We start from the raw sequence: 25,396 nt of genomic DNA, 5'->3' as shown, positions 1-25,396 counted from the left end.
GCTCGGATATGACCGCCCCTACTTAGTACGTCAGGACTGCGGCTGTACCTCTGGCGAGGTTTCCCCTAGTACTACCATTCCCATCCCAACGAGTATGCCGCCTCCGTCGTGCGGCTCAAACAGGTAGTCTGTTGATACCGTAACCTCGTCGACGGCATTCGTCTGGTAGTTCAGCCCCTGCTCAGCCAGGCCTGTTCAGGCTAGGTACCCGTCGAGTTGCTACATGCTACCCGCACAAGAAACTTGTCCCTTCTCCAGATCGACCTATCCGGTCGAAATCTTGTATCGTGGCCGTGTCATACGACACCGACCAACTTGCCCTGGTGACCCTCGAGGCTGTGTGCAGAAAAACTCTGCTCTGGACTTGCTATTTTCAGACCTCACGAGCCCGCTGCTTCCGTCATAGAGTTGCTTTCCCATCCGGCCAAGCGGTCTTCATCTTGATCTGGTCGCTCGCTCGTCCCGTCCTGCCACCCTCGTCGAGAGCGAGAGTTGGATGACATTCGAGACAAGCCACCTCCTCGGATCTCTGACTCCACTGGAAAACATCGACATGGGATGGGTCGGCCGACCAGTCGCGGTTCTCGCGAGAGTCCGTTTCCGTTTCCTCTCGCTTCTGTTGCACTAGTGCTGGCCCTCAGCGACCTCGATATCTGAGATGGCCTATTCAAATCATGTTATTCTCCTAGGGCCGCTTTCGCTAGTGCTTAGGGCCCCTCGAGGGCCCCATGTCTCGATTATCCCGAAGAAGAAATCGACCCATGTTCGTCTCTTAAACTGGGGCAGGCCCGGCCATTATATTAGCCCCCTAACCGGTTCGGGACTACGCGGTGTTCTGTACCTGGCGGCTTACCCCATACCATCTTGTTCTTTCGACACATCATCGACGGAGAGATGTAACCTACCGAGTGGCCCCTGTAGTGCAAATCCTTGCATATGCCCCTGGCCCATGTTATCCTGTCTGGCTCTTTTCAGCGAGCCAAGCCTGTTCTCGTACACCAGTCTCCCCTCTGGAGTCTGCTGGCCAGGGCCAAGTTTGTATCAAGGACGCCGGCTTAGCTCCTACCGACGTTCCGAACAAGACCCAGCCTGCCGTACTGGGTTATCACACTAGATCATGGATGATGCCTATTCGAGCTCTGTACTTTCTTTTATATCACCGGGGGTCCTGCACTGCCCCTCATGTATCTTACCTGTTGCTCCCCTTTTCGCCTTGTCCACCCCTCGTATGCCACCGACACTATCCAAGTTGCTAGTCGCTCCTTTCTTCCCTGCCTCTCTACAGACATTATTAAACCCCTCCGGTCTATAACACTGAGAGCTGGTTCTCTTTTCCCACCTGGACGCGCCAAACTGTCTGTTTGCAAGACCTCTTACCAAACGAGTTTCTCCTCCCGGACAACTCACTACATTCTTTTATACCATCAGCTTATGCTTGATACTGAGGCCGCCCCTTACCCACGACTCTCACTTACAACCATACCCACGCTCTCTTCTGCCGTCCACCAACTCCAAGGATACAGCTGTTCATACGACTATACCATCGAGGCCTAGACCTGCCGCCGCGCTCTTTACATCACCCCGCCACGCCAACGTGCTTTCGCGATATACCAGATATCCCTACCGGAAATTAAGGACGAAGGTTTTCAAACTCGGATCATAGCTCATGCTATTATTGCCATGTAAGTCAACTATGCCCATGACTCGTCTGGACTACGTGGGCCTTGCGGATCCACGCCTGTTTATTCTGGTATCGGAGGGTTCTAGGCATGGTATCCAGCCAGATCAATGCTAACTCCCTCCTGTCTCAGCGTCCATTGTGCAATAGCTTAAGTCACGCTGCCCTCCCTGGTCCGGCTTGACCATGAACTCCAGTCATTCTCATCTGTATGCTCATCCTGTATATACTGCTGCTTTCTCATAGAACTCACAAACCTACAGGCATCAGCAGCAGCAGATACAAACACCTGCTTTCACATACACCCCTAACAGGAGAGAAGTTCACGTACCTCCTCCACCCCCGATCATGACAATGAGCGGGAACGAGATGCAAGCTACAACGGAGGGAATGGGCACACCGGCCGGCACTTGGGCAACACCCACAACACAAGGCATGAAGCCTCGGCCCGCGACAATTCATGAAGGATTCTCATACTGCTCTGGAGAAGGCTTCAACACCATACAGGCCTGGGACCCTTCCGGCTTGGATATGCAGAGCACTCCGAGTGAGACTATGTCTCGTCCGGTTTCGATGCATCAACAAGAGTTCTACCCATGACAACCATGGAGCACAACCCTTGGGGAATGAAGACGTGCGAGGACAACATGGACGTTCACAGCCTCGACGCAGACATGATTGGTCAGGCGTACACCTCTGATGATGCCATTCCGATCCTCGACTCGCGGTACGCTGGGCAGCAAATGGAGAATGAAAACATGGGTTTCGAGAACGGGTTTGGTCAACGACGCATGTCTGGTTCTTCATTCACCATGTCGACATCGGGTGGTATGTCTGACATGCCATCCTACGAAGAGTTCTCAGCCGCCATGTCGGAGGCGCCCTCATTCACATCGGATTACCCGCCGACCTCCAACAGAAACTCGCTCATGTCGTCAACGCAACTCTCCCCCGTGGCATCGCCACGCATGACTCCTCAGAGCCGCTCCGAGTTAGTACGAACGCAGAGTCGAGGCCGTGGCGCTTCACCTTCGCCGCGCCCTGGCACCGTACGATCTGCACCGTATAGTGTTGACAGCAGTGCGCGAAACAAGAGATGGTCGACCGGCTCCTACGGCACGACTCCGAACAGACGACCCTCGCCATTCGTCTACCAGCATACTCATGATCCTTTCGGTCATCGCGTCTCTTCGAGGCATTCATCCCCTACCATTTCGAACCCGCCGCTGCCTCTGAATTTCGGCAACCTGCAAGCCGTACAGCAACATCCTTTCATGATGTCTCATGGGCCCCCTCCGGCCTACCGCAACAGCATGCTTCTGCCTTCTCAACTGCCCTCGCAGCTGCCTTCGCAGCATTTCCACCCCGATGCGCACGTCTTTGAGAACCCACCCCCATTGCTGTCTCACGGTCTGTTCAGGATGCTCCAGAGCAACGCCGACCCTCACTCGCTCCATGGCCACTACACTGACCTCTCTGACCCACCGGATCTGTATGCCTCTCTCAACGAGGAACAGATCCCTCCTCCCCGGAGGATATGAACCCCGAGGACCCGGACCTGGTACCTCACGAGCAAGAGCTCAGGTTTGAAGGTGACCTCTACACGCCCAGATGGGTCCGTGGCCATGGCAACAAGCGTGAAGGATGGTGTGGCATCTGCAAGCCTGGACGCTGGCTGGTGCTGAAGAATTCTGCATTCTGGTACGACAAGAGTTTCACTCACGGCATCAGCGCAGCAACCGGCAGCCCCTTCCAGGAGCCTCATGAGACCAGGCGGATGGATGGCAATCCTGATGTCTGGGAAGGCCTGTGTGGCAGCTGCAATGACTGGATAGCATTGGTTAGCAGCAAGAAGAAGGGCACAACGTGGTTCCGTCACGCGTACAAGGTAAGCAAAGCATCGAATACTCTTTCATGATTGAATCGCCACTAATTGGAGAACAGTGCCACACCCACCCAAAGATCAAGGATGCTCCGAAGCGAAGGCGCGAAAGCAGCCACTCCCGAGCGCTTGCGGCATCGCATATGGCGAAACCCAAGGTAGAGCCTCAAACACCGAGGACGCCGCATACTCCAGCGAACAATGCTTCCGGTGTAGAGACGCCGACTCCGATGCCACCCACTTCGGCGCCAGTGAGCATGCAGCACTCGACGCCGATGATGCAGCAACCAGCTACTCCGCTCGAGGACATGTCGAATATGATCTGAAGCCAGATCAGACGACCGCAATCTCTTGGCACGATCTTCTCTTTTCTATTTACGTTAGCGCAAACTAGATGCTTTACGAAGACCTTTTCCTTGAAGTTGCTTCAACGATTTGATGACCCTGGGAAGGAAACTATAGACTGGCATTTTCGAGGGCTGTGTTGGTCGTACGGAACCACCTTGGTGGCATTCGCCGTGCCCATCTCCCCCAAGCAATATTTCTCAACACTGCAAGACATCCTTCTACCATATTTCATCTCATATAGTCTATTTTGTTTATCTCACACATATACGAACACACGAAACCGGGACGGGCTGGACACGATACCATGGCGAATAGTTTGCGAACCCCCTGGTGGATGGCGTCTTCTCACTATAGAAGTCGCGGACTGGAACCGGCATTGGCGCCGAAGGACTAAGAGGAAGAGGAGGAATGTCTAATATGTGGCCGGCTTCACTATGATGACTATTAGGCCGAGCCACCCTCGAAGAAAATCAACAAACAAATCACACAACACACCAATTGCTTTTAGGGGTCTTCCCCTTTTCCTATATGTTTTCCCTTTTTCTTTATACTCTGGATCGTTTCTTCTTCGCTTGTCCATATACGCACAGCGCGCAAACGTTTTTCTCTCTCTTAATCGTAGATAGTTAAATACCTGATACCCCTTTTTTGACGATTTGGGGGAGCCGGCGGGGGAAAAAAGGAAGAGGAAGAGGAGGAAAACTACGACGGGCTTGGCCCGCCGCGCCAGACGAAACCGCTGGCGATGGAACGAAGAAAGGCTGATACGAAACAGTCCCAGACTGGGTCTGCTGAGGACTGACTGGGACGGATAAGCATGGGAATGGGACAAACGACGGGTTTAAGCAACTTCGCGGTTTCAAGCAGCTCGGCCTGACTTGGATCACGACGGATGAATTATCAGTTCTCTAAACACCATCTACATTTGTGCCTGCCTGTCTGCCTGCCTACTTGTGATGATAGATTATTCCGACTCCAGAACTGGTCTTGTTCTGCCGAGTGACTTGGTGTGAGCTGAACTCGACAGCTGTCTCTAGGTGGTAGGGTCTTACTGTGCGGAACTCCTGGGGTGTGAGAGAGAGGGAGCCGATGTTTCCTAGGTTATCGACTCGACTCCCAGTCCTCAAACCCTCGCGCAGATCATGCAGACACGGTAAAAGGGGAAAACCCTCAGCAAAACCTCCGAAACAAGAAAGTCCCGAGACCCGCAACTGCCAGCTTTTCTTGGATGGGGCGCTCTGTGGCCGTTATATTATCGCGACTTTTCGTCCCTAACGTACAGTCTTAAATCATCAATACTTCATCTCCCTTCCTCGCCCTTATTCACGATCTGTAGAGTTCAAGGCAACAGGCTGAGCACCAGAGGTTTGAACAAGTCTGTAACTGCGCCTCAGGGGCTTTGTAGGAGGGAGTGAGGGGTGGGACGTTTTGGAATGTTCCGCCATCCCACCTTTTTTTTCCCTCGGCTGGTTGTTTCTGCCGTATCTGATGTAATGCATGAAAGACAAGAAACGCCTGCCCGTCCGATGCAACTCTAATTCGGTACCTTGCATCAGAGCCCGGGGGCTTAGCGGCAAGGTATATATATATAAAGGTACTTCGGCGGAAAAGGTAGATTTTAATTGTCCAAAGGAGAAAAGGAGCAGTTGGAAAAGTTGAGCGTGATGTCGTACAACATATGTAGGTCGGATACTACCTTATGTGTACTTGTGTACATGTCATTTTCCTCCCACCTCTCCAATGTAACCCCGATGCTTTGCTTGCCCAGGCCAGATGCACCTGTAATATCTCATCTCCATCCCTCCCTGGCCACAAAGGGGGGGGAGTTAGATACCGATAGATATATGACCATAGTCAGCTTGCTTTAAATGAGCGTGCAGGCATCGTGCAGATGGTTATCAAAGTGAACTCGTGTTGGCAAGCAACGGAGATCGGATGAACAGCCGAAAGGTGTTACCACCGTGCCCGAGATGAGACCTGTTCTTGCCATGCAGCCCTATAAGTCGAAGCGGCTGCATTATTTATCAGTGTGACTATGCGCATCGCCGCACCGCGAATCCTGGATTGATCCCCCTAATAACAAGATGTACGTATCATATCGATCGCCCGTTCTAATGTGGTTCGTCCCGAGTGACGAGTGATCCGCACGAACGGCGGTTACGCGCATGAACATTGTCTGGCACATCTGTTAAATTGGATGAGCTGATGGTGATGGCGACTCGTGCCTCTCGAGATCAAGTAACATGAGGCAGTACATCGACCTAGGCCCACTGCTTCTTCTTTCATTATCGGTATGCCGTTCGAGGCTATTAGGGTGCCGACCGCGGCGAGTGATCGATACTGCACTAAGGTCCGGGTGGGCATACGGATATCATAAGGTGCGCCATGCTCGTATGAGTAGGGGTCTGCATGCTGCCACTATTTCTGCTTTGATCTTGCTTTGGACAGATTTGGGCTATCGTCGATCATGCCAGAGCAACACAGGGGTCAGCCCGATATGTTCATTCTGTCATATTCGCGGGATCGGGACCCAAACGTGAGGGCATGTGGTGTGGTGCATGGCCGCGCTATCCTCTTTATATCTATAGCAAGATGCAGTGTTGTTCTCGATGTCGTTGGCAAAGGCAAAGGCGAACGTCGAGTAGACTGTCCGATCGAGGGTCTTATGGAGGAGACCTTGCGGGATGCTTCTCGAACAGTCTTCTGTTGACACGGAACCGGAGCACGGGTGCCTGGTTCAGCCAGGTCTGTGGCAAAGAGTCGTAGGCGTCAGATGGAAAAGAAAGATAGTATAGGAGCGAGCGGTGATACCAAGGGAGTGCTAGGCTCATCCTTATCTTCTGCTCGGCATCGAAATGCCACTGCCGACTGGCGGCAATGGTGCCGGCCCTCAATTCCTTTTCTGGTTACCGCGGAGGTTTTCGCCGGGCCTGTCCATAGTCCTGGGTTGAGCTCCCCCCTACGCTATTAACAATTAGCTGGCCGGCTTGTACCAGTAGTACGCTTGGACGTTTCTTGGAGTTGCTGTCTTGGTAAGCCAGGAACGTCTGAGCCAATCCTATGTGCAATTTCCAGATGTCGTCATGTAGCTGTTCGTCATAGGAGGATGGGGCATAGCATGCCTCAGACCCCCGGCTGCAAGTGATCCAAAACGAGGGACCAGAGATGATGGATATAGGGGTTGGGCTCAAGCAGTGTCATGTCTCCTTCAGTGGTAAGTTACGCAAAATCGTAATCAGAGGCTTTCCTTCATATCAAGGGCACTTGTTCCCTCCTCACCCGACAACAATCCGGAGTTCAACTCGACTTTGTGCCGGATGATATGTGCAGCAAAGGAAACCCCAGGAAGCAATTCGTCACCCAGCGAGACCTGAGCAGATGCTGGCCTTGTGAAGTTGATTGGAACAGACCGTTACATGTATATCCAAGCTTGATACAACCGCGTCTAGAGATTACAGGAATCCAAGAAGACTATTGCTTCTGTGGCTGGCGTAAGATAGAAGAATCGAGCCATCATCATCCGATCCTGATAAGCCTTACAATAGTTCGAGAAGCCTACGTGCCAGGGAGAGTGCTTGGGAGAACAGCTCTAGTACTATTGCGCCATCTCGTCGAGGGAATGCTCGGCTGTCTAGCCCTGGCTTAGTCCGCACTAGGATCGATAACCATAGATAGCCCATCGGGTGCATGCCCGGCCATCAATGATAGCTAGGATATATCAGGAAACCATAGCGACCTTTTCCCGGCTTGGCGTAGAAGATATTTGACACTGCTGGCTGTGTGGCCGTCGCAACAATGTGATTCCGAGATCGCTCTTCTGGGGGCATTTGCATGGTGGCTGACCGCGGCTTCGTAGTATGGCCCGCCTTGAAGACCCCAAAAGATGTCAGATAGCACGAGTCCTTTTGGCTGCCGCGGACAGTAGATGATTATCGTTGCGCCAGTCGTCCAGCGACAGGCAAATGTTGCCATGAGGAACGGTAAAGGCCATCGCATCTGTGAGTGGGCTCATGTTGGCTACTCCAGGCGTGCCCCGTCTGACCCAAGATATTGTGTGGGCAACTGAGGGTCACGATGAAGGGGCCCAGGTGTCCCTCATCTGTATGAAGTCGTGTATTCGGACCGTCATGTGGGCTAGTGATATCACCTTGTCCTGCCCGTGACTATCGATCGGATAGCCTACTGGTCTTTTATTTTCGTCATGATGCCCGGTTACTCGTTACCGTCTCGCCGGACAGCAAGTGGTGGGGACTCCCATTGACTCGGGCACCTCTAGTCCCCATGGGTCGAGGTCCACCCTTGGTCAGTCCAGACCCCAACCCCAGAGCAGCCCGGAGAGCACAAGAGAGGGCTGAGCATCGGGACCGGACTGGAGCTACTCTGGGCCAGAAGGTATGTAGCATGGGACGAGCAGCGAGGACGTGTGGCGTGTGTCCTCTACTGACACGAGCGCTGGGGCGCGACGACAATGGGGTCTGGGTCGGCCTTTTCCTCGATTTTCGTGGGTTGAGATCCAGAGACGAAAGTTGGCGTCATGATTACAGTACCACTAAACTTCCATCCCAGGACGAGAAGAAGTTCAATCCCAGATGTCTCGTGTGCTTCTTACCGCGCATTCTTCACGACCAAGGTATGCGAATGCCGCCCTCGGGCTGCTGTTGGACTTTCCCATTTTGTCTTACTCCCAGCAACGGCGGCGCCTGGGCGCTGGGCTCTCAGCTGTTCTGTGAAGTCTTCATCTTAACTTGAATGGGTGCAGCGAAGGCTTCTCAGCCAGTGAAACAGGCCTACTACTGAGCTGTTGAGCAATATGAAAACAAGCGAGTAGTGTTCTCCGCCGACCAACGTTAGTGGCCCAGTTTTCGCAGGCGCTACCTCTTCTGCCACGGGATCATCTCGGAGCTGACAGCGCGGATCCTCAAGTGCTCCATTCATCGGCGTCCAGAAACGGCATACAGTAAGTAAGTATGTACTTGACGTGTCGATTACATACAATCGGCCAGGAGCTATTGACGCAATCGAAAAACACCCATCTAGAGAGTTGCAATGCAGCACCTGAGACTCACATGCGACCACCTGCCCTGCCTCTGTCGGTTACAGACCCTTACATGGCACACTCGCATGAAGATGGGAAGACAAGAAGGTATAGAAATGCCGAAGCAGGTGCAGGTGCAGGTTCAGGCTGAAATCTGGGGGTGCAATCCGCTCGGACTGCTTGCAACATTTCGGAACCCCAGTAAACTCTATTTTGGGGGAGAAAATTGCCAGCTCCCAGGTTCCAACAATGCCACTACCACAACTACCTACTCCAAAGTCGAACCCCCCTGACGATCAAACTGGCTTTCTGGTGGACCTCTTCTTTTCCAATATGTGAAGCTCCGAACTATCTCCCTCAAAATGTCCACGCTTCTCCCATACCGGTCTCTGATCCGAGAAGCAGACCTCAGCTCAAATCATGCTAGCCTCGCTGTCGTTAGCTACTACTTTAGTTGCTGCCAAGGTGGAGCGCTCCCTGTTGTCTATGTATTCCGGCCATAGTAATAGGTTGGCTAAGAGGGACGGTTTCTCTTGTCAGCCAGCTTCATCGGCCAGTTAGAGAGCATCGTCAAGCCGGAAGATAAACATCGGGCGAGGGTTATCCCGTTCGGGACAAACCCTCAGGCACCATGCCTTGACCCGGGAATATATCCTTTGTGAAGGTAGCGAGCCCGGTACTACTTGGCTCTTGTAAACTGCATCAGACCTGTAGTATTCGATGTTAGGCCTAGATCCTGGCTTCCTTATCGTTTCCAGGCCCCCTCCATCAGCCCACAAGCTTATCTACATATCACCCTACCCATTCCGCTACCGCCGATCTGGGAGGCCCTACTCTATACATATCGGCTCCGTCCCCTCCCCGAACCTTAGAGACAAACACAAATCCAACTTGTTGTGAACATCTGATGATCTCCGTCCACCGATTGCAACCCTTCAGCCACGCTCGGGTTGGCTACTAGGCACGGCCAGGGAACAGGAACTTGTACAGGCACCAGCACCGGCACCCGGCCACTTACCACCAAACATGTTGACTGCACTCACGGCTGAATCATGGACCTGGTATGCCATTACCTGGCTAATTGTCATCATTCGAATGTACGTTAATTATTTTATATTCTTTGCACTTGCGTGGGGATGGCCCTTTCATAAAGAAAAAACGATTGCTGACCTTCGGGATTGGAAGTGTTTCGAGGAGGGATCTTCACGGCTCGTTCAAAAAGCTCCAGGTTGACGATGGCCTCATGCTTCTATCTATGGTAAGGAGTCTCCTATGCTCAGCCGGGCTGGCCGCGTATATACGTGGGAGATGGTTCGCCTTGTACTGATGCATCACCAGGTGACGGATACTATACTTATAGCCGCCATCAATATCGTTGCGAACACCAGCAGTAACCTCATCGATCCGAATGACACTGCGCCTCTCACGCCTGCAAGCATTGCCGAGAAAGAATATGGATCAAAAATGTACGACTGTCCCTTTCGCCCATGATGTTCCATTGCATCTTTTCCCTTTTATTCTGCGTTGATACTGACTTTAACTATGAAGGGTTCTCGTCGTGGAGCAGATGCAGATCGTGACCGTATGGTTAATGAAAGCATGCCTCTTAATCATGTACAGCCGTCTCACGTTAGTACTCCCCCTGCCCTTAACACCATTAGGTGCTCTTTCTAACAGAGTGTTCAAACAGGATGAGTTTGAAGCAGAATATTGCCGTCAAGATTGCTGCCGCATATGCTGCCTTAGGCTTCGTTGTGATGGAGATCCTTTATTTCGGAGTCTGGTGTCGTCCATTCAACCAGTACTGGGCCGTACCCCCGGATAATATCCAATGTTCGGCTGCCACCAACCACTTGATCACCAATGCGGTCCTCAACATATCGTCGGATCTCATGATTATTATGATCCCCATGCCTATTTTGGTACAAGCCCAGCTACCTATCAAGAAGAAGGCGATCCTCTGCGGCGTCTTCGCTTTGGGGACATTCACAGTGAGTAACCAGGCATCAACATTCGTTGACCCACCTAGGGGTGCTCTGTGCGTAGATGCTGATAATATTGTGACCAACAGATTCTTGCCGCAGTCCTGAATAAGTACTACAGTTTCAACCAGCCCTTTGGCTCCGAGTGGACGTTCTGGTACATCCGCGAATCATCAACCGCCATCATCGTCACCAACCTGCCTTCGACCTGGACCCTGTGCCGCCGCGTCTTCAACCTCCGCTCCTTCCACGGCAAATCGTCGGGCGCGCGCACGAGCGAGGCCGCGAACTCCCGGTTCGCCCGGTCGGGGTACGGCAACGGCCGCAGCCATATCTCGAGCACCGAGCGCCGCATCACGCGCTCCGAGAGCCAAGAGCAGATCTTCCACGACGACGGCCTCGACCTGCCCATCCCGCTCAAGATCTACCAGCAGCACGAGGTCTACGTGAAGACGGAGCACATCGGCGACAGCGACGGCAAGCAGACAGATGGCCATGGGAATGTGTCGTTCGCCTCGGCGTCAACGCCGACGTCGGCCGGGTTCAGTAGTATAGACATGACCAAGGACGACGATAAGAAGGCCTCGTCCGAGTCAGAATCCGACAGGTCGGGGCACGGCACGACGACTGTGTGTACTAGGTATTAGAGTGTAGTTTCTTAGATTTTATAATAATTTAGCCAGTCAATTTCTCTTTTCATTTGATCCTCTTGATACACCCACCAGTCAATACTTGTATGACTAGGAGATGGAACCAAGAAACAGATGGTTCCCAAGCGTATTTGGGATCACTTCGATGCGCTAGGATCGATGGAAACTGTGGCAAAGAGTTTCAGTGGTCATGCATACCCCTTTTCGGGCACAACATAAGCACGTACAGTTGATCTGCTAGCCCATGCTGTCTTCTTCCTTGTAGGCTCTGGCTCACGGAAGTGATGTCACCAAACAATAAAATACATGGCTTTCACCTACATGGAAAGCAACCTCCTGCGTAGGTATATAACATACCAATGGAGAGCCGACAGCGGAGGATGGAAGAGAGCCGGTCGAAAAGACGGTTCTTTTTACTCGGCAGCTAACTGAACCCACTTAATACCATATCTCTCAACGGATGAAAAAGCAAATTTAATGATTTCGAAAGGTTTCACTTCGTTGCGATTATACATACTAGATTTACGCTTGTGTAGTTCTAGAAAGATAATCGAAGCCCGTGGAAGTTGATGTGGTGGCTCTATCGGGCATCGCACGGCCAATCATTAATGGCAATGCATGGTGATGGGTGACGTGCCATACAGAGCATATGCCATTCGAATTCTCAAATCATAGTCATTCCATGGTGGCCTTCGATGGCGAGATGTGAAGAGTCCGCTCTCACAATGACAACGTCAGACGGGCACATCCCTATACGGCAACGCAATTTCCTATATTCATGCGAGTTCTAGATACTTGGCCAGCCCGCCAGCCACCCTTCAGTGAGATGGTTAATGGAGGTTTGGGATTGGTAGTCCTGAGTGGCTTGGTTTGCTTCGTATGTACTTGGACGCCATGGCGATCTCGTAGTCTGCGCGCGAGAAGCCGAAACAATCGAGATCAAGGGCTTTAATAAGCAGGAAACCGTTGTTCTTCGTGTCTACTCTAATTGATGGCACAACGTGGCAGGCGCCAGCGTTTATCTCCTGGGTTTGCTAGTAGACCTGGCCATCCTTCCCCTCGGAAACAAGCGGCAACTGAAGAATGCGGAGGTTTAATAGAACCCATTTGGGAACGTTGCAAGTGGTTAACCAATGGGCAAGCTCGAATGGGGGTGAGGGGAAGAATAGTATCTACGGTAGCATCCAATCCATGCTTCTTCGGCTTCCAGTGGCCAATGACCTTTACCAATTGGAAATTCGACATCCGACAGCCAATCGATCCAATCCGTCAACCACATTCTCAATTAGTCCTTCTTACCCCCCTTTTTGGAATCCTCTTGTACTCGCCATGTATGACCCTTCTGTCGCCCGTTCGAACAAACCCAAGCTGAAGCTGCTGCTGCTGCTTTCTTCTGGCACGCCCACGGACGTGAACCAGCAAAGGCGGTCAGTTTAAGATCCAAGACAGCGCAGCCATTTGATATACCTCGTGCGCCCAGGCACGGAGATGCAAGCTGGTGGCTACCAGGGAGAACATCCGAAATTAGATTGACCCAGGATACGCTTGTATTGCATGCAAATAGCCGTCAGGCACCAAAGACCACACACGGCTAAGCGAACGCCGCGGCAGGGGGCGGCTGCAGGCTGACATGAGTACGGAGTACCCTAGAAGAAAATACACAGAGTGACCGACCACCTCCAAGGCGACGTCACCATCCCTCTGTGGGCGACGACGACGTTGCGTCCACGGGGCGGATGGATAAGCATTGCCTGGGAATTCCATCGGTATTGTAACACAACATTTGAATGTCGCCATTTGATGAGGTACAGGACACAGAGAAGCCGCCGGCACTAGGGACAGTAAGTGCATCGCATGTCGCATGTATGCAGCTTTAACAGCTCAGCGTGGTTCGCACACGTTTTCCATGTGCCTGACTGACTAGGTACCTACATGCACCTTTAGATTCGGCGATTGATTGCAAACGATCTGATGAAGCTTCGAGGCGTGTATCCAAAGCTGCACCCCAAGAGCAAAGGTTAGTGGACACTCGAAGGCGTCTTTACTTCCTCGTATGCCTAGTCAGTGGCCAGCATCGAGAGGCGATGCATGTTATCAGACATACATGTTTATCGTATGGTGCGTGCAGCATATTGCCGAAGACAAAAGTTAAAGAGTGCAACTCTAGTCAACTTGGAGATTACGATATGCCGCCTAGCTGCCATTGACTCATGTCGTATTGCGTAAGTAAGTAGAGGATCGCGAGTTCCCTAGTAGTCGATGTCGTAGTAGTCCTAGTTCCTGTTCCTGCGCAACGCAGGCACTGCCTGCTACATGCATCGTCAGAAAGTGGTTCCTCGTCTGCAGGAGAAGATTGAGCGCAACGAAGCGGACGAGAGCCACTCGCTCGCAGCAGACCAGCGCTTGTTGAGGCAGAAAGAAAGAAAAAACCGCCGCATGCATGCAAGCCTTGACTGGCGCGAAAGCGGCCCCAGGCGAGTGAGGGATCAGCTCCAGCTTTATGTAGCCGCTGCAGCTGGAGGAGGCATGTAGGTACAATCCATTAATCCATCAATACTTCCTCCTCCACACAACTCTCCTGCAGCTCCTGCATTGCCTCCATCGGATGGTGCAGCCAACTAGCGATTGACGCAGCACCGATTCGCTGGAAAAGAACGTCAAGATTCAAGACAGCCTGGTCCAGTAGAATTGCAGTTCCCCATCATAACGTCATCGTGGTTGTTCGTGAAAGGGGCTGCCTGTCGAAGGCATCTATGTCTTTGGGTAGGTAGGTATGTACCATTAAACGTCTTCAGTATACTCGCCTATGCCAAACTCTACAACTGGTTCTATAGGCGACAATAACCTAGAAAAGGTAAATATACTGCACTATTCCGCAGTCGCCCGCACGCCAGTGCTTTCGGCGACCAAGACAATTAGCTGCCTAGGCCAGAAGAGAGTCCTCTAATCCGCTCAGTTGTCAGTCGTTCCCGGATTCTCGGGATTGCGTGCGGTGTTTTACCCAACCACGACCTCTCACTGGACACCCGAAGAGACTAGAGCGTCGGCCTTACATTAGCTGCCATCGTCTTGTCCACCTTGTTCCTGGATCAGTGGGGCTCATCGTATGTCGATTTGAGTCATTGCATTGGGTTTCCGTCTGAGACCATATGATATTTGATAGGAGAGAGATCTCATTCTTTCTCTCCTTGTTACATTGTGATATATATCCAGAGCCGAATATGTACTGGCAGACCCGGCGAGAGCTCTAATTAGCGTGGACAAGGTCGGACATTATGTCGCGGTGGAAAGAACCACAAATGCCCGTTGCCTGTCGATTGATCGACTCTCTTCTCATTTGCTGCTGCAGCCATGATAAATCCCCCTCTTCCAGTGGCCGCAACGGATTCTTACCGGGCGGAATATCATCTCTGTAAGCGGAACGTAAGCGTAGTTTGTAGCTTCTACCCACCCATCCGCTTGGTAGTTGAATGGAGCCGTTCCCCATTGCTGGCTCGTAACGGCCAAAATACCAGTCAACCATCGAGGTCCGCAGTTCACAGTGCCGGCGGATTTGCCTTATATGATAGGCCAAAGACGGTCCTGAAGATGCCGAAGGATTCTCTAGAAAGACGTTTTCTTTTTTGGTTGCTAACAGCAACTTCGTTATAAGCAAGCCAACAACGTTGAAAAGTAGGCCCTCGGCAGGACTCACGTGCCCGGTTCGGCGATAGGGTACCCTTGCGTGCCGGGGGGGAGTATTATCAAGCCGGTTATGTATGTAGGTAGGTAGATACCAGATACGGATACGTACCTCCTTGTATCTTTACCTACCTCTCAATGCTGCCGTGAACACTGAATTGCATTGCATTGCATGGGTTAATTGTTCATTGATCTCACCTCTACGCGCCGCCTGTCCAGCTTTGCTTGACTTGTATCTCCCGTTTATCTACAAAGTCTGCCTGTCTGTCTCGCAGCCTTATGCAGCTCTTGACTGATTCCCTTTCTCTTCTCTTCTGCTCCCCGAAGGAAGTATATGTCAAGACATTCCTAATTCTACGATTACCCCTCCTCTGCGAAGAGGAGAAAAACAAAGCAAAGCAAAGCACCGTCTTGTCCATATTGATTTCATCCCTTCCCTGCAGCAGATCAGCTTTGCAAACCCCAGCCTTTTTCGTGGGGATCTATCTATCTAGGCATAGGCGGGTCCAAAGGAAGAGCTACCGGAAGACATCCTTAGCACTCGCAACCGTCCAACGTTAACGTTTGTCTTTCCTCGCGACTAACAGCCATTAGCTGGTGGGCGTCGACCTTCTGACGACACAAGTCTGTTTGGAGCGGCTCTTGTTCAAAAAGAAAAGCGAGAAGGAAGAGAAGCAAGCTACTACATTAAGGACTAATGAGATCTGATGATTCTTCCTTTTTTCTGAATTAGCCGGTTAGCATTTGCGCCTCCTGAATGGGCATGTATGTATGTACTATGCAATGAAGGCAGGAACCGCTAACTGACGTTTGAGTTCCATTCCAGTGTATCTGATCAATATTAACTCCCACCACCAGTCGCTCATCTTTTGGGCGCTTCACGAATTTGATTGAGCATATACAGAGACCGGCAGACGGCCCTCAGACTCTCTCTCATTCTCTCTCTTCCTCTCCTTCGTGCGCTGAACAGACTTTGTACGAATGCAGAATCCCGTATCTTAAAGAACGGTGGCTGTTCTCTGGACTTTCTTGGACGCCATCTTCGACCAGCAGCAGCAAGACAGACCACTGCCATCCTACTTATACAACATACCCCAAACGTCTTACTACGCCTGTCTTTAGCTGTCTTTCCCACCCCTACTATTGTGTCTATCAACTGTCTTGCCGCCTGCTTATCAGACAGACACCATCACCGCACCCACCACTTTCGCAAATTCGGGGCATTGCAATCTGCGACAAGGCATAATCGAATCTTGGAGAGACAACTGTTTACGGGAGCGAAACCAACAAATTATCTTGAATCGTTGTGTGCTATGAGCTTGTCAGCGTGTTGAGTCATCCGATCAGTCTTGCTATGAGTGGAGACCCTTCCAGGCCCAGGCAAGACACTCCTGGCTCCGTTTCCAGCCTCTCTTTTCTCAGTCCCAGTCCCAGTCGAGTTATTAGTGCTAACACACACTTTTGGACACACAGCTTTGGTAATCCAAACGCTCAACCTCCCAGTCCGAAACAAACGCCGCCGACTGTTATTTTCCCAAGTTCGGTCTTTGAAACACCCAAGACCTGCCAGCCATCTTTCGAAGTTTCGTCGTCATCGAATTGGACCCCTCTATTGGCCGAAGACTATTCCGTCTTCAATGCAACACCTGGCAATCTAAGAGGTGCACAGGCTCCATTTATCGACTTCTCCGTCACGACTCCCTACCACCAAGTTGCAGGCCACAAGAGGCCGCTCTCTGCCGATGATCTCGCCGTCGAAATAGCTTCCCATGTCAACCACTTTTCTCCGAACCCGAGCCTATCCTTACCGCCGGTCGACCCCGCCAGGAGACTTCAGTCTTCCCCCGGGCCCCCGCAATCGGACACGGCCGCATAGACAACGAGCAGTCATCCGATACCCAAGAGCCTTCGTACAAGAAGGTTCGGCTGGGTGGGGCCTTGCAGGAAACACAGCTTCAGACAGCTACCCCGCCGCCGTCCAGGCGGAAGGGGGGAAGAAGGCTTGCTCCGAAGCTGCAGACGGACAAGATGCAGAATGACCAAGGATATGGCTACGACTTTGTGGCCGGCACACCACACCACAACAACATGCCTAACTTCGCCACCACGCCGACCGATATGTTTGGTTATCCGTTGTCCGCGCCAGCCACGGCCCCTCTCTACACAGACTCCCGCCTGTTCTGGGAAGCGGATCCGAGCATGAGTGCCATGGACTTGGACTTCTCGGCCTCCGGCGCCGACATGTTCCAAACAAGTCTGCACCGTCCTATGAATTCCCCTATGAATTCCGACGATTGGGGCCGGGCAAACGAGATGTTCCAGGATGCTGGGATTGCTCCACCGCAGACCCAGACGCAGGACCAGACGCAGGACCAGACCCAGACCCAGAACCAAACAAACGGTCAACTACAAAAGAAAGAACGGGCTCTGGCGCCAAAGCCTGCGGCGCAAAGCCAGAACACCAACGACCAGGACGCCAACATGCTTGGTACCTCCTTCACCGGGACAGCAGATGACCCGTTCAGCATTGCAGGTCACAATGGCGGCGTGGATCCTGGTCTCCTATTCTCCGGGCCGCCGCCTTCCAGTATAGAGCCTGCTACATTCGATCCGATGTCCCAGATGCCGTTGCTTCAGCCGCCAATGCCACCGCAGCCCCTGCAGTCTCCGACGGCATTGCAACCCCAAGCACATATAAGACGATCCGCAAGCACAAAAGAAGCATCTGCAGGAAAGCGAGCTATAAGGCCAGCAGGTAAATCAGGGGCCCGACCTGGATTGTTGCGAAGCTTTAGTGAGAACCGAGGAAAGAAACCAGCCAGCAAAACTGCTGCCCTCCCCGCTCTGGCGCCTGCCATTCGCCCGGTGCCGCAAGCGGAGGCCGGCCCCGAGTCAAGAAGCTCGCGGCCAAATGGGAGGACCTCTCCGCTGAAGAACCACCACAGACTGTCTAGTCTATGCCCAATCCTGAAAGTCCGGCCCCGAAAACCAGGACTTCGGTAAAGTTTACTATAGATTCTCGCGGCCGTGCTCGCGCCGAGACGACCGTGATAGTTGACGGTGACGACAATGAGGAGGAGGACATGACCCCCAGAGCCAAAAGGAAGCAGCATAACCCTGCCAGGATCGGGAGCAACAGCTGGGCATCGTCTGAAGATAGCGATTCCTCAACTGACGACGAACCGATTATTATCCCGAGTCGAAACACTTCGTTTGCCCTTCCAGACCCAAAGAAGCCATCGACTGTGCATCCTTTCCACTCATCTCAGCGAAGCGTCAGCGAAAGGAGCACCAGCAGCCTCGGGATATACAATAACGAGCCAGCCCTACCCCAGAACGATGGAGAAAGCGAGGCAGAGACGGTGCTGAATGAGCCCGAAGGCCGTCAAGGGGACGCTGCCAGTGAACTCCGCAAAGTCCTCGAAACACGGCAAAAGCGTGCCTCGATGAAGAAGGGCCAACGTGTGTCGTCGAGTGTATCTCATAGTGCCTCTTCCTCGTTTTCTCGAGCTTCACTCAGTGAGGTAAGCCTGCCTATGCCGTCGTCCAGCCGTGGTCGCACAGTCCGATGCCTCTGCAAAAGTACCGAAAGCCTGCCCAACAGTGACGGCTTCATGGTTCAATGGTACGTCAGGAATTCCTTCCCAATGATCAACCGCTTCGTCTGTGACCAGCAAGGCTAACAAAATGCAGCGAGTCTTGCGACCTGTGGCTTCACGGGAAGTGCATCAACATATCCCGCAGAACAATGCCTAGCGTCTATATCTGCGGGTTCTGTGCCAACACGCCTAATGCTCGAGGAGTTGCTCGTGCACGCGAGACGGGCAATCGAGGCACTGGAGGGCCGGGGCGGGTCGCGCTCACGTCGCCACTGGCTCACAAGTCACTCAGGTCGTTTAGATGATGACACTGACGCTGACCGGAGCATCACGGCCTGACGAAGCTCACGACGAGGGAAACTGCCACGAAGTCTGATTTTCAGCATAGGTATCTGCCTGTAGACGCATTTACACAGCCCGGGTTTGTTATTTGGATGGGCAACTACTGGACCAGAGGGCACGCGACCAACATATGATACCCCATCTACCTAATCTGCTAACTGATAATGATACATGTCAATGAGAAATGAAATACGAAGCATTTTGGATTGTATCGAACGCTTCTAAGCAGCTCTTGTGACGAAGATTTCCCACTATGCAACTTACTTACATGGTCAGGGGGAGTGTCGTAGAAAAGGTTTCCTCTTGTGTGAACGCATGACTAGCAAGGTTATATATCGATGCAGGCAAGACAAGACGTTCTTCTTGACTTCTCGGGAGGCTTGAAACGACAGATGGACACGAGCTTCGTTACTCCATGGTTCGGCTGCTGCTGTTTCATGGGCGAGCATAAAGGATGACGATATATCCCCGCAATAGCAGCAATACGAAGAGGAAACAAGCAGTCCTAGTCACCGCAACAAGAAGCCCTGACCATAAACATGAATTGAATCATAAGCTCAGTCAATGACAGGTACTTGCTTCAAGCACACATTTTGAATATCCGATAGTCGGCAACGTGGGGTCAATTCGCATCCCAAAACCGATCGTGGGGCACATTTTGTGCTCCGAAGTTCGGTAGCAGCTCCGGCTTAACTTTGACAAGGAAGCTTCAAGCTACTGCTCCTACTTCAAACCAATATTCAATTGTTCTCTGCACTTCCCATTCAATTTGTCTCAGAGGCTTCTGAAGGTATCAATTCCAAATTATGGCGACACACAACATTGTAGTCTTCGGTGGTGACCACTGTGGTCCAGAGGTGAGAGAGAAAGTTGCTGCCGTATTTTCACGGGTCGGGTCATACTAACACAGCAAACAAACACCAGGTCGTAGCCGAGGCTGTCAAGGTAACAAACCCCAAGCAAACCTGATACAATGCATAGGCCAAGTTCTAATATGCTCCTTCGCCGCAGGTCCTCAAGGCTCTCGAGTCCCATAGCCCATCAGCTGGCAAGTTCAACTTACAAGATCATCTTGCTGGGTGGTGTACGTATTTCCTTCTCTTTATGAACCCCTCCATGCCAATAACCCCTCCACCCTTTGCTGCCGGTTCTTTCCGAGGCTAACCGACCCTCCAGTGCTCCATTGACGCCACCGGCTCGCCCCTGACCGACGAGGCTCTCACGGCGGCCAAGAATGCGGATGCCGTCCTGCTGGGCGCCATCGGCGGGCCCAAATGGGGCACGGGCACCGTACGGCCGGAGCAGAGTCTCCTGCGCCTGCGCAAGGAGATGGGCACGTACGGCAACCTGCGGCCGTGCAGCTTCGCGTCGGACGCGCTGGTGGACTACTCGCCCCTCAAGGCCGACGTCTGCCGCGGCACCGACTTCACCATTGTGCGCGAGCTGACGGGCGGCATCTACTTTGGCGACCGCAAGGAGGACGACGGCGACGGCAAGGCCATGGACACGGAGCCCTACTCGCGCGCCGAGGTCGAGCGCGTGACCCGCCTCGCCGCCCACCCTCGCCCTCGCCCGCGACCCCCCGGCCCCCGTCTGGTCCCTCGACAAGGCCAACGTCATGGCCACCAGCCGCCTCTGGCGCAAGACGGTCACAGACGTCATGGCCAAGGAGTTCCCCCAGCTCACCGTCAACCACCAGCTCATCGACAGCGCCGCCCTGCTCATGGTCAAGAACCCCCGCTCGCTCAACGGCATCGTCGTCACCAGCAACCTGTTTGGCGACATCATCAGCGACGAGGCGAGTGCCATCCCCGGCAGCATCGGCCTGTCGCCCAGTGCCAGTCTGAGCGGCATCCCCAATGGCAAGAGCCGGTGCAACGGCATCTACGAGCCGATCCATGGTAAGTTTGACCTACGTTATTTTTTAACTGCCAACCCCTGATCACCTTTGTCCCATGTCCCTTGCTATACTTCCACCCCATTTATGTCTAGTCAACTAACCATGTGATGCCTCCAGGCTCTGCCCCCGATATCTCGGGTCAAGGTATTGTGACCCCCATCGGCACCATCTTGTCCATTGCCATGATGTGCCGATACTCGCTTGGCTTGCCTCAGGAGGCTTCTGCCATCGAGCAAGCCGTCAAGAATGTGGTGGATGGCGGTATCCGGACAAAGGACCTTGGCGGCTCGGCCGGTACCAAGGAGACGGGTGACGCCATCGTTGCTGAGCTGGTCAAGCTTCTCAAGGACTAATTTTACAAGGGCATCAAAATTATATAGTTGGGGGCTGGTTCCAAAAGTTTGCAATTAGATGCCATCTAGGCAAAGGGAAAGCATGTCTCATTAAGGGCTTGTTTCAAATTGTCTTGCAATTTGTCAAGACCAGGACTGCATCCTGCTCGGTGGAATTTGAACAGGCGACCGAGGGCTGTGTCGCTAACGCAATGCACTCAGGGTGCTGATCAATGCGCCTCCTTTAATAATGAAACGAATTTCAAGCCACAACCCGAAATGCATGTATCTTTGTGATATCGAATAACTAAGCCATCTCAATACTGCACCCACCGTTGTGTAAAGATCCTCAATATATTTCATTTGCAGGCAGTCGAAGAATACTGTGCGAGTTTGGAGTGACTGACTACTGGCCGGCCGGCCATAAGGTTGCATCTGCCCTCGGCTCGTTCCCACTTTACTCGGACAGCCTCCGAGCGTCATCTTGACATTGGATTACTGATCACACGGCAGAACGGACAACACACGGCCGAGCAACACGGCACAGTTAGATGTATTAACTGATCTTCTCGTGTCTTCCGTTCTTCATTCTCCCGTCAAGTAACCGTAAGGAAATCTATCAATAAAAGCGATACAATGGGCACGCAGAAGGTGGCACTTGTGGTTGTAAGTACTGCACGTGATGGAGGAAATGGGCGATTTCCTGTGATGAGCAGCAGCAGAGAATCATGCGTGAAACTGACGCTTTCGTCATGTTGGAAAAGTAACACAATCAACTCTGCTGACCCCAAGCTCGTGTCGTAGGGAGCCTCGAGAGGTATTGGCCGGCAGATCGCCATCGACCTAGCCAAGAACGGCTATGCTGGTAAGCAGGCCGCCCCAGACTTTCTTCAAGCTTCCTCCTCCCAATCATTATAAAGATCCCAAGAAACAGAACCTTCGACGACTGATACCGTCCATATGGCATCTTAGTTGTCGTGGCAGCAAAGTCCACAACAGGCAGAAGCAACACTGCCGTCTCCTCCTCCCCTTCCCCCCGGACCCCAACTCATCCGAATCCACCATCACGACCGTGGCGAGAGAAATCCGCGAGGCCGGCGGCCAAGCCACGGCCGTGCCCGTCGACGTGCGCGACTTCGCCTCGGTCGAGGCGCTGGTGGCCCGGGCCGCCGGCGCGTACGGCGGCCGCCTCGACGCGCTTGTCTACAATGCGGGCGCCGTGTGGTGGGCGTCGGTCGAGGACACGCCCGTGAAGCGGTTCCGGCTCCTGCAGCAGGTCAACGTCGAGGGCCTGTACGGCGCCGTCCAGGCTGCGCTGCCGCACCTCAAGAAAACGGCGGAGGGAGCCGGAGGAGGACGCATTATAGTGGTTAGCCCGCCCATCTATAGCCGCTTCTTTCGGGGGTAAGACGGGGTATGCCATAGTAAGTATCCCCTACGCCACGTCAGAAAGAGAGAGAGAGCTTTCACTACTATCGTAAACTAATATAAGGCAACCTGCAGGGCAAAGTAGGCATGAGCGTCCTGACCAAAGGTCTCGCCATGGACTTCGAACGCCAGGAACTGAAGAACATGTCTATCACCAGTTTCTGCGGCCGTCGTAAGTCCCGTATTTCTGTCCGTCTCCATCTCTTGTTTGCCCGTTGTATATGATAGGATATACATGAAATAGTATACATACCTTTGACTAGAAACTCAACTGACTACTAAAAAAAACAAAAAAAAAAACAGGCCATCGAGTCCGCCGCGACACAAAAATTGCAGCAGACCGACCCCGCCACGGCGCGGGACTTGCGCAAGCCCACCGTCTTCAGCGACGCCGTGCTGGCCGTCCTTCGCGCGCCTGCGGCCTCGGTCAACGGCTTGCTAGCCCTCGACGAGGATTTTCTGCGCTCCGACCTCGGCGGCAGCGTGACTGATTTCTCCCAGTACGCCTTGGTGCCGGGCGCGTCGCCCCGGCGCATCATGCCAAAGCGGCTGCCGGATCTGACGGTGGAGGAGCAGGACGACGAGGGGACGCGCATCAACAGTGCGGCGCCGGTAAAGACGAAGGCTAAGGCTAAACTATAACGCGATTATTATAATGACGAATGAAGGGAGAAGAGATTGAGTATTTTACACACGTTTACCTTGTGATGTTACCAGCTACGTTGTTGCAGGGAGGCGATGGGTAAGGAAACTAAGACCAATGGTCTTGGGATTGGTGGTGCTGTGCAACACTACGTCGAATCAATTCTAACAAGACACGAAGGAGCTACATAATTATCCTCAGACACATGAGTGCCAGACAGCGAAGAGATATTATGAGTAGTGTACAAATTAGACAATCCCAAGTGAGGAGTGATGCATTATTAGGGCTACTACCTGAGACCTGTTTCCGTCCTATAAGAAACTCTCAAGTCCAAGATGATCCATACCGGCCACGCAATATTTACCATGGCGTCATTTGTGATGTGACAACCTCATGGCAACAACGCCATTCCGGATTCCCAATACCTTCTCTTCATGGCTGTTTCTCCAGTGTCAGAGCCATGTAACCAGAGAAATCAATGCATTAGGCAGCTCCTCGCACCCTTATCTTGATATCCACAATGCCGTGACAACCAGGTGAAAGACGAGATATGTCGTACCAAATCATTCCCCTGTTCAGAAGTTGTTGGCGAAGAGGACGGCACCACCGAGAGCAGCAGCGATACCCATGACGCCAGTGGGGTGGGCAGCGGCGGCAGAAGAGGGAGGGGCCGAGGTGTCGGACGGGGCCGGAGTGGTGGGCTGGTCCGTGGTAGCGGTACCAGTACCGGTCTCACCAGTGCCACTGGTAGCGGTAGCGGCAGTGCCCGTACCAGTAGCAGGAGTGCCCGTGGGTGTTCCAGTGGCGCCAGTCTCGGGGGTAGTGGGGTGGAAGCGCCGGCAGGGACCGTGGTGGTGGTACCAGCGGCGCCAGTCGAAGAGCTGGCCGCAGGGGTAGGAGAAGCCGTAGCCGGGGTGACGGTGGTCGTAGCGACAGCGGAGCTGCTGGACTGACCATAGGGGCCGGGGGGCGTGCCAGTGACAGTCTCAGTGACAGTAACACTGCAGCCGCAATCCTCGGAGACGGCCTGTGGTGATTTTGGTGGTCAGTAACTGCCAACCTTACAGAAAGTGGTGATGATGGTTTGAGTAGACGAAAGGGAAACACGAAGAAAATAAACGCGACGCGATACTGAGGCGCAAAGAGCAAAGTCGCTACCCCCTTTGGAACGCTGGAGCGGGGTTTGTGTGCAAATAATATGTTGATAGAGATAAACTCACCATGCCGAGAGCAGCCACGCAGGCGATGACGGTGACCTTGAAGAACTGCATCTTGAAGACGATGTAGTAGGAATGAATTGTTGCGATATCGCTTTGTGGGATGTTGTCGAAGGTTAGGGATGCAGTCCTAGGTCCTAGGGAAGTAGAGACAGCAGAGGTAACTGTCGAGAACGAAAAGAAGTTGTTGGTCTTTGTAGAAGTAGGAGTGAGCGGGTGAGATGTTTTTGTTTTCCTTTGGTGTGAGGAGAAGTAGGAAAGGAAAAACAATGTTTGTTTGGTTTGGGTAAGTAGGTAGGAGGGTTCAGAAGGGTTGGTGGTGGTGTGTTGTGGGTGTGTTGACGGCAGGTGATGATTAAATGCTTCAGCGTTTGTATTCACCTACTTTCTGGAAATTGGGATGTAGGGAAGCGACGGCCCAGAGCTGGACTTAATCAAAAAATTGGAATCGGGCAACGAATAGATTAATCAGATTGGGTAACCGCCAGATCAAACATGAACAGTGACTCCCTCCAGGTTTGGATTATTCAAGTACTTGCTTGTATTGTTCCGATGTACTTGATGTCAACCAGTCAACCCTGATGGCGAGGTAAGGTAACTGCCTACCTAGGGTGATATCTTTTTATATTCTCTACTAAAAGCGATTGAATACACCACATCTCTCGCTCACGCGTCCTTC

The 25,396-nt window shown here is 52.7% G+C and overlaps 7 protein-coding genes across 7 annotated transcripts; 6 read left to right on the top strand and 1 right to left on the bottom strand.

Moving 5' to 3' along the window:
- Window positions 1-1,639: 1,639 nt before the first annotated feature.
- PG994_011671 (uncharacterized protein) lies at window positions 1,640-2,278 on the top strand (the record flags this gene model as incomplete). Its single annotated transcript, XM_066863080.1, has 3 exons — window positions 1,640-1,682; window positions 1,812-1,887; window positions 1,942-2,278. The coding sequence occupies exons 2-3, from the start codon at window positions 1,865-1,867 to the stop codon at window positions 2,276-2,278; spliced, it is 360 nt and encodes a 119-aa protein (XP_066712190.1). The 5' UTR covers window positions 1,640-1,682; window positions 1,812-1,864.
- Window positions 2,279-2,283: 5 nt separating this feature from the next.
- Window positions 2,284-3,886, top strand: PG994_011670 (Meiotic expression up-regulated protein 26; the record flags this gene model as incomplete). The annotated part of the gene is made up of 3 exons (XM_066863079.1): window positions 2,284-3,088; window positions 3,190-3,566; window positions 3,623-3,886. The coding sequence occupies 3 exons, from the start codon at window positions 2,284-2,286 to the stop codon at window positions 3,884-3,886; spliced, it is 1,446 nt and encodes a 481-aa protein (XP_066712189.1).
- A 6,083-nt stretch (window positions 3,887-9,969) lies between these two features.
- On the top strand, window positions 9,970-11,563 carry PG994_011669 (uncharacterized protein; the record flags this gene model as incomplete). Its single annotated transcript, XM_066863078.1, has 6 exons — window positions 9,970-10,040; window positions 10,129-10,201; window positions 10,282-10,409; window positions 10,492-10,572; window positions 10,634-10,934; window positions 11,015-11,563. Coding segments are annotated over 6 exons (1,203 nt in total), but the record flags the coding sequence as incomplete, so codon positions are not given.
- A 5,167-nt stretch (window positions 11,564-16,730) lies between these two features.
- PG994_011668 (PHD-finger domain-containing protein) lies at window positions 16,731-19,160 on the top strand (the record flags this gene model as incomplete). Its single annotated transcript, XM_066863077.1, has 4 exons — window positions 16,731-17,027; window positions 17,054-18,229; window positions 18,262-18,881; window positions 18,950-19,160. Coding segments are annotated over 4 exons (2,304 nt in total), but the record flags the coding sequence as incomplete, so codon positions are not given.
- Window positions 19,161-20,191: 1,031 nt separating this feature from the next.
- Window positions 20,192-21,450, top strand: PG994_011667 (beta-isopropylmalate dehydrogenase A; the record flags this gene model as incomplete). Its single annotated transcript, XM_066863076.1, has 4 exons — window positions 20,192-20,281; window positions 20,374-20,812; window positions 20,853-21,098; window positions 21,215-21,450. The coding sequence occupies 4 exons, from the start codon at window positions 20,192-20,194 to the stop codon at window positions 21,448-21,450; spliced, it is 1,011 nt and encodes a 336-aa protein (XP_066712186.1).
- Window positions 21,451-22,065: 615 nt separating this feature from the next.
- On the top strand, window positions 22,066-23,499 carry PG994_011666 (uncharacterized protein; the record flags this gene model as incomplete). The annotated part of the gene is made up of 5 exons (XM_066863075.1): window positions 22,066-22,095; window positions 22,234-22,294; window positions 22,350-22,798; window positions 22,933-23,046; window positions 23,161-23,499. 5 exons carry the CDS (start codon window positions 22,066-22,068, stop codon window positions 23,497-23,499), a joined length of 993 nt encoding a protein of 330 aa, XP_066712185.1.
- Window positions 23,500-24,075: 576 nt separating this feature from the next.
- PG994_011665 (uncharacterized protein) lies at window positions 24,076-24,771 on the bottom strand (the record flags this gene model as incomplete). Its single annotated transcript, XM_066863074.1, has 2 exons — window positions 24,076-24,485; window positions 24,717-24,771. The coding sequence occupies 2 exons, from the start codon at window positions 24,769-24,771 to the stop codon at window positions 24,076-24,078; spliced, it is 465 nt and encodes a 154-aa protein (XP_066712184.1).
- Window positions 24,772-25,396: the final 625 nt, after the last annotated feature.

The sequence above is a fragment of the Apiospora phragmitis genome (assembly GCF_038363925.1).
Source record: "Apiospora phragmitis strain CBS 135458 chromosome Unknown utg000010l:1.0-9815664.0:1.0-9183399.0, whole genome shotgun sequence".
In the NCBI taxonomy this organism is placed as follows: Eukaryota; Fungi; Ascomycota; class Sordariomycetes; order Amphisphaeriales; family Apiosporaceae; genus Apiospora; species Apiospora phragmitis.
Note: the sequence above shows the minus strand (reverse complement) of the source record. Positions and strands in the feature narration are given on the sequence as shown.